This window comes from Neofelis nebulosa, chromosome 2 (genome assembly GCF_028018385.1).
Source record: "Neofelis nebulosa isolate mNeoNeb1 chromosome 2, mNeoNeb1.pri, whole genome shotgun sequence".
NCBI classification, from domain to species: domain Eukaryota; kingdom Metazoa; phylum Chordata; class Mammalia; order Carnivora; family Felidae; genus Neofelis; species Neofelis nebulosa.
This window is the reverse complement of record NC_080783.1, coordinates 114899965-114908571: the sequence shown is the minus strand read 5'-3', so window position 1 is coordinate 114908571 and position 8607 is coordinate 114899965. Positions and strand designations below refer to the sequence as shown.

Sequence of the window (8607 nt, the reverse complement as noted above, 5' to 3'; positions counted from 1 at the left end):
GGACATGTGTTATCTATCACCTTTGAATTCCTAAGCAATGATGGACTGATCATATGAACATGTTTAATTAACCTTTGCTAAATTAAACTAAAAGATCTGAGAGACAAGGATCATGTCTGAGAACACATTCAATGAGAAGTTGAAGACCAGAAAGATAGATCCAGAGAAGCCAAGAGTTTTGGCTAGGTGCTGGAGTTCCTATGAGTACTCCTACCCTTCTCATGTGCTCTGCTATGCTTCTATTTCCTGTATTTCCATCATGTCCACATAGCACTTGAGTCTCATCAGATATTTTGGCCTCAGGACTGAAGATGCTCTCTTGACCTTGGAAGAGCTTCCCCCTTACCCTGTGCCTAGAATAGAATCAGGGATCTAGCAGGGGATATCCTGTTCTAGCTACAGGCATGGGGCCAGGAAGCAGCATCTGAAGTAATCATGGGGATATTCATGGGGTTTCAGTAGCAGTCAGAGTGCAAGGGGACTGAAATCTAATTTAGGACTCTGGGAAAGGAGCAGGGAGGAAATATAGTACCAGAACCCCTCAGAAAAGGGGCAGCTTCTTGGAAATGTCCAGTCCCCACTTCTTCAGGATTCCCTCACATAAACACAAGTGCTTTGTCCTTTGTTCCCAGTCCTTTGTTCAGATCCCTTGGAAAGACTTAAGGATTATATTCGATGAGAAAATAAGTGTTAGAGAAAAAGTTTGAATTTTGCTGACTGAATGTTCTTTCAGTCACTGAATGTTTTCAGCCACTGAATGTTCTTAAACCATGTGAAGGAGTCTATGGGATGGAATCATACTTATGAGAACATCAGGGATCTGCAACTGATGTTGGTAGTGGTTGAGCCAGTTTCAGATAATGGCACAGGGAGGTGAAGGTGGGCAAGAGTAGCAGAGATGAAAGATGGGGCCAAGAGCTGAGTGGGATCTGGGGCAAACATGAAAGAAGTCTCTGTGAGCTTCTGCAACTGACTTCCAGCAGATTGCCTAACTTCTTTGTGCCTCAGTTTCCTTATCAGTAAAATGGTGGTCAAACTGGTAGTGTGGTATATAAGTGCTTTATAGTGATAAAATAAACAAGGCAGTGAGATGGGTTCCAAAATGTGCATTTGGATCATAGACTCTGAAGAAGTACTGCCTGATGTCCATGGGTTCCATGCTCTCAAGGATCAGTGGAGAGTCATCCCAGAGTAAGTCTTCATCTTACCTAAGCTCCCAGGAAAATGTCAGTATGAACAGATGGACCTGAGCTTATATATCTTAGACTGGCTTCACTCTCTTTGCTCTTGACTGGTTACTTAATCCCAGAGATGTCCAGCAAAGCAGTGTTACTTTCCTCTCCAGTACAAATTAATTCTAGCAACAGAAATACAGTTATGGAAAAGAGTCATTTGTTACAGAAGCAATTTCCAATTGGAGAGAAGTTATGAAAATATTCCATAATGCATAAAAAATATTAGGTACTTCAGAAATCATTGAAGTTTGAAGTCAATATAAGTTACATGGCAAAACTGTCATTTGTAAACTTACCTAACTTATAAATTTATTCACTCAAAACCTATTGTAGATAAAAGAAAATATATAAAATTTATTTTTATTTTATTTTTTTATTTTATTCATTTATTTTGAGAGGGGGGAAGGGGCAGAGAGAGGGAGAGAGAATCCCGAGCAGGCTCTTAATTGTCCATGCAGATCTTGATGCAGGACTGAAACTCATAAACCATGAGATCACGACCTGAGTAAATTTAAAGTTTATTTAAGTAAAAAACCAAACAAATGCCAGGAGGGAGGCAGACCCACCAGAGGGATGGATCCACAGAAGCACAGCGTTGGGTGTTTGCGTGGTGCAAGCAAGTTCTGTGACAGGAACTGGTTCCCTTTGGGATTTGGGCTGGGGGATGGGAGAGGGAGATAGCGCTTGCCAGCTCCTTTGTTCCCCCTCCAAGCTGAGCTCTGTCTTCCAGTGCTGAAAAACTCTCCCTCCCTGTGTCCTCTCACCCTCCCTGATCTCCGAGAGCAGAGCTGCTCACCTTTAACATTCCAGACCTTAAGTCCCCCTGGCGGCTGTCAGAACTCATGCAGTCCAGCCCCTCCGCTTTTGCAAGCCAGACTTGGGGCTCTGCCTTGCTGCATGGGCTGCCCTTCCACCGCCCGGCTCCCTCCCGCCGTCCGTGTAGCATGCACCGAGTCTCTGCCCTTCCTACCCTCTTCTGTGGGACTCTGAGAGACTAAGAGAAAAATTACCAGGTGTACTCACAACTGCAGAGAAAAGACCTCCTCCACCCCCCCCCCCCCCCCCCCCCGCAATTCCCAAAACCAGCCAGGGCATGCCCGGTTGTGGTCTGACCTAAAGGCGGGAACCAATCAAGTTCTGCTGAGTGGTTTGAAATAAAGGCGGGAACCAATCAAGTTCTGCTGAGTGTTCAAATTTAAATGTCAACCCATAACAGCTCTGTAACCTCGAAAAATCCCTAACTTGTTTGTGCCTATCTATAAAAGAAGCTGTAAGATCCTCGCTTGGGGCCTCTTAGCGTCACCGGCAACGAGTGCGCAGAGGACTGGGTTCGAACGTGCAATAAATGACCCTTGCCGCTTGGCTTTGACTCTGGACTCTGGTGGTTTGTTTTCGGGGGGGTCTCTCAAATCGGGGCATATCATCTGGGGGCTCGTCCGGGATCCCCCCAAACCCACCAGACCCCAAGTCAACGGGTCATCCCTGAGACCGGTCGGTAAGTGAGCCGGCTCTGTCCGTTTTTGTTTGTCTGTTCGTTTCTGGCTCTGTCCGTTTCTGTTTGTCTGTTCGTTTCTGGCTCTCCCGCGCGGGATCTGTATTGGTGACTGACACAGCCCTGGTGGACGCGCTATAGGGCAGTCGGTCAGGTCCAGTAGGAGACGTCCACTGGCACCCGTCTGGGGCACCTTTTTGGGCCCATCGGAATTCTTCTGTTTGGGTGGCGGACACCCGAAACGCGCTAGCGATCTAAGTGTTGTGTTCTCTATTCTATAACCTTTAAGTGTTAAACTCCTTCCCTTTCACAGGTGACCTGGCCTGGCCCAGCCAGAAATCCTCATAACTTTACTGTTTCTTCTTTTAAACCTTTCCTCCACCTCCAGGATATAGATGGGCCAATCTCAAAGCACTCCTCTTTCTCTCCTCGTTGCTAACTTCAGGGATGTTAGAACCAGAGGACAGAATTTGAGTTTAGACATCCGGCGGGGAAAATTAATAACCTTCTGCCGCTCTGAATGGCCAACCTTCGGCGTTGGATGGCCAACCGAAGGAACTTTCTGCCTCCCTATAATTGCTAAGGTGAAATCAAAGATTTTTCTACCGGGTCGCGAGGGACACCCGGATCAGATTCCCTACATTCTTCTATGGCGGAATTTAGTGGAAAATCCACCCCCTTGGTTGGCCCCCTTCCTATCCTCGGGAATGTGTAAGGTCCTTGCCATGCGGCCTGCAGGTCCCCCAAAACAAGGACGCCAGCCGCGCCCTTGTATCCCATATTGCCCGATAGTCAGGACCGACTATCCCTAGACCCTCCACCCTATCATCCCCCTCCCCTCGCACCCCAGGCCCTACCTGCAGCAGCCGCCCCACCAGTCACCCCGCTAGTTGCCCCCCTAGGGGAACCGGGAGGATGGGAGGAAGCAGCTGCGCCGGGCCCCATTGAAAACGAAACCAACCGCGAGGGGCCAGCCGGCCGAACACGCGGGCGCACCCAGCGTGAGCCAAACCCTCGCCTCCCTGACTCCACTGTGGCCCTACCCCTGCGGGAAATAGGACCCCCCGATGAAACAGGCAACCCCCGACTCCAGTATTGGCCCTTCTCCACCAGTGACCTTTACAACTGGAAAACACAGAACGCTCGATTCTCTGATAACCCTAAAGACCTAATAGCTCCTTTAGACAGTGTCATGTTCACCCACCAGCCCACCTGGGACAACTGTCAGCAGCTCCTCCGCATCCTGTTCACTACAGAGGAGGGAGAGAGGATTCAATTAGAAGCAAGAAAGCTGGTTCCCGGAGACGACGGTCAGCCGACATCTAGCCCTGACCTCATTAATGCGGCTTTCCCCCTAACCAGACCTCCACAGGACGAATGGGACTACAACACGGCAGAAGGTAGGGGAAGGCTACTCATTTATCGCCAGACTCTGATGGCGGGTCTCCGGGCTGCAGCTCGCAAGCCCACCAATTTGGCTAAGGTATATTCGGTCGTACAGGGAAAGGCAGAGAGTCCAGCTGCTTACTTAGAGAGATTAATGGAAGCCTTTAGGCAGTTTACCCTCATGGATCCAGAAGTCCCTGAGAACCAGGCTGCTGTCGTTATGTCCTCTGTAAATCAAGCAGCTCCTGACATTAGAAAAAAACTCCAAAGCCTAGAGGATTTAGAAGGCAAACAGATCCAGGATCTGCTCCGTATACCACAACGGGTCTACAACAACAGGGACGCCCCAGAAGAGAGACAGATCAAAGCCACAGAGAAAATGACTAAAGTCCTGGCCGCTATAGTCCAGAAAGAAGAGCCACCCCCAGAAGGCATTCAAACAATACGCCCTCCCAGGCTGCACTTAGATAAAGATCAATGCGCCTATTGTAAAGAAAAAGGCCATTGGATATGAGAATGCCCCAAGAAGAAACAACCCCGCCCCAGCCAAGGACAATGGCAGCCTAAAATAGCCCCCATACTGTTTACCCAAGATACGGAATAGGGAGGACGGGGTTGGGATCCCCTCCCCGAACCTAGGGTAACATTGCAAGTGGAGGGGACCCCGGTCCAGTTCCTAGTTGATACCGGGGCACAGCACTCAGTTCTGGTCAAGCCCCATGGAAAAGTATCTGAAAAATCGTCCTGGGTACAAGGGGCCACCAGAATAAAGAAGTACCCCTGGACAACTCAGAGGACTGTGGACTTAGGAACTGGGAAGGTAACCCATTCCTTCCTGATCATTCCCGACAGCCCCTGCCCCCTGTTGGGGAGGGATTTGCTTACCAAAATGGGGGCCCAAATTCATTTCCAACTGGGGGGACCCACAGTGACTGACTTCCACAACCAACCCATATCTGTACTCACTGTGAAACTAGAAGATGAATATAGGCTCCATCAGGAACCCACTCCTCTGGATCAGGGCATCGAGCCCTGGCTTCAACGCTTCCCAGACGCGTGGGCAGAAACGGGTGGTATGGGGCTAGCAAAACATCGCCCAGCCCTATTTATAGAGGTCAAGCCCGGGACGGACCCCGTCCGCGTGCGCCAATACCCCATGCCCGCGGAAGCCAAAAATGGCATCACACCGCATATCCACCGCCTCCTTGACTTCAGGGTCCTAGGCACCTGCCACTCAGCATGGAATACCCCCCTGCTGCCTGTGCACAAACCCAACAGCGGGGAATACAGACCAGTGCAGGACCTGAGAGAAGTCAATAAGCGGGTGATGGACATACATCCAACCGCTCCTAACCCCTATACTCTCCTGAGCACCCTCAGCCCAGAAAAACAATGGTATACTGTTCTGGATCTAAAAGATGCTTTTTTCAGCCTGCCACTAGCGCCTAAAAGTCAAGAGCTATTTGCATTCGAGTGGACAGATCCAGATAGGGGCATAAATGGCCAGCTCACTTGGACCAGACTGCCACAAGGATTCAAGAACTCTCTGACCCTGTTTGACGAGGCTCTACATGGAGATTTAAGTGAGTACAGACAACAACACCCTAAATATAACTCTCCTACAGTATGTTGATGATCTCTTAAGAGCTGCCGAGACACCCGAAGCCTGCATCCAGGGAACCGAAGTTCTCCTGCGAACTCTGGGAACCTTAGGCTACCGCGCCTCAGCAAAGAAGGCTCAGATCTGCAAGTCAGAGGTAACTTACCTGGGTTACTTACTGAAAGGGGGGCAACGCTGGCTAACGGATGCCCGGAAGGAGACTGTCCTTCGTATTCCCAGACCGCAGACACCACGACAGGTGAGGGAATTCCTAGGGTCGGCTGGGTTCTGCAGACTATGGATCCAGGCTTTGCTGAATTAGCAAAACCTTTATACCAGGCAACAAAAGATCAACAGCCCTTTAGTTGGACGGAAGAAGCCGAACAGGCCTTCCAACAAATTAAAACTGCTCTGCTATCAGCACCTGCCCTGGGACTCCCCGATGTCTCCAAACCCTTCCACCTATATGTAGATGAAAACCGAGGCATAGCTAAGGCGGTGCTAACCCAGCATTTAGGCCCTTGGCGCAGGCCAGTAGCCTATCTGTCTAAAAAGCTACATCCAGTGGCCGCCGGATGGCCACCCTGTCTCCGGATGATTGCAGCCACTGCCCTAATGGTAAAGGATGCTGATAAGCTGACCATGGGCCAAGAGCTACAAGTCACCACCCCACATGCCATCGAGGGCATCCTCAGGCAGCCGCCTGACCGATGGCTGAGCAATGCTCGACTCACTCATTACCAGGGACTGCTGTTGAACCCCCTCAGGGTCATCTTCACCCCCCCAACGGCCCTGAACCCAGCATCACTGCTGCCAGACCCAGACATGGGAACCCCACTTCATGACTGTGCCGACATACTGGCTCAAGTTTATGGGGTCCGGGAGGACTTGCAGGATCAGCCATTATCGGACGCAGACGCCATCTGGTTTACCAACGGAAGCAGCTTCGTTCACCAAGGACAAAGGTATGCGGGGGCGGCCGTGACTTCAGAGACCGAGGTGGTGTGGGCAGAAGCCCTACCCCCCCGAACCTCGGCCCAGAAGGCTGAACTAATAGCCTTAACCCAGGCCCTAAAATTAGGGAGAGACCGCAAGCTAACCGTGTACACTGATAGCCGATATGCCTTCGCCACCGCTCATGTACATGGGGCGATATACAGAGAACGGGGGCTCCTCACAGCTGAAGGGAAAGACATCAAAAATAAAGAAGAGATTCTAGCCCTGCTAGCAGCCTTATGGGAACCCAAAAAGCTAGCGATTGTGCATTGCCCAGGACACCAGAAGACAACCGACCCAGTTTCCCGGGGCAACAATTTGGCCGATCAGACTGCAAAAAACATAGCTCGGCCCCCAGCACAATTATTGACCCTACAGCTGCCAGACTCCGGACCCCGGGAATTGCCCCCCAGCCCTGAGTATTCAGAAAGCGACATTCAATGGATGAGTAAACTTCCTATGACCCGAATCAAAGATGGCTGGTGGAGAGACTCCAAAAGCAGCATTATACTCCCAGATAAACTAGGATGGCAAGTTCTAGAGCGGATCCATCGCAGCACCCACTTAGGTTCCTGGCGAACGTTGGACTTACTCAACAATGCGAGTAGCAATCCTCAGACAACAGGGGTAAGACAAAGAGGGAGCAGACCGGGGACCTATTGGGAAGTAGATTTCACTGAGGTAAAACCAGGAAAATATGGATATAAGTATTTGCTAGTTTTTGTAGATACCTTTTCAGGATGGACTGAAGCCTTTCCAACCAAGAATGAAACGGTGCAGATTGTAGCCAAAAAGATCCTAGAAGAAATCCTGCCCAGGTATGGTTTTCCAGTAATGATAGGGTCAGACAATGGACCGGCATTCGTCTCTAAGGTAAGTCAGGGACTGGCTTCCATACTTGGGGCTGATTGGAAATTACATTGTGCATACCGACCCCAAAGCTCAGGACAGGTAGAGAGAATGAACAGAACATTAAAGGAGACCCTAACCAAATTGACCATGGAGACTGGCGCTAACTGGGTGGTCCTTCTCCCCTACGCTCTGTTCAGGGTGCGTAATTCCCCATACAAACTGGGACTCACACCCTATGAAATAATACATGGTAGACCACCCCCCATCATCCCTAACCTAAAAGATAACCTTGTCAAAGCTGAGAACGATAATAGTCTTGAATTCTTGTTCTCCCTACAAGCCTTGCAGAGGGTCCCTGAAGATGCATGGCCCAAATTAAAGGAACTCTATGAGACTGGACCCCCGCCGATTCCACATCAATTCCGGCCAGGGGATTGGGTCCTCATCAAACGTCATCGGCAGGGAACTCTGGAGCCCAGGTGGAAAGGACCCTTCCAGGTCATCCTGACAACGCCTACTGCCATCAAAGTAGATGGAATCGCCACCTGGATCCATTTCGCCCATGCCAAACCAGTGGACCCGTTCTCAGACCTCATCGGACCTTCAAAGACAACCTGGACTGTTGATCGGACTAAGGACAATCCTTTAAAATTGACCCTACGCCGCCAACGGACTGAGCCGTAACTATGGTACTTGCCCTCCTCTTGATCGTTCTGCAAATTCTGTCTGTAAATCCAAACCCCACACCCCCTATAATGTGACATGGGAAATTACTAATTTAGAGACTCATGAAGTCTATAACAAAACCCTAGGAACCGCCCCATTAAATACCTGGTGGCCAGATTTATATTTTAATTTAGAAAAAATTAGTCCATTAGAAAAAATGGAAGGAGGTAAATGGAGGCAACTGCAAAGGAGGGTATCAATAAGTAGAAATGGATTTTATGCATGTCCGGGATTTAGGACGGGGGCGATGAGGCGCACATGTGGAGGGTTTGAAACCCTCTATTGCGCAGCCTGGAGTTGTGTCACCTCCAATGATGGGG

The 8607-nt window shown here is 49.9% G+C and overlaps 1 protein-coding gene across 1 annotated transcript; it reads left to right on the top strand.

Annotated features, from left to right (window-relative positions):
- The first annotated feature begins 1102 nt into the window (after positions 1-1102).
- LOC131490745 (uncharacterized) lies at positions 1103-8298 on the top strand. Its single transcript, XM_058693226.1, has 4 exons — positions 1103-1191; positions 3466-4127; positions 5761-5870; positions 6458-8298. Exons 1-4 carry the CDS (start codon positions 1103-1105, stop codon positions 8243-8245), a joined length of 2649 nt encoding a protein of 882 aa, XP_058549209.1. The 3' UTR covers positions 8246-8298.
- Positions 8299-8607: the final 309 nt, after the last annotated feature.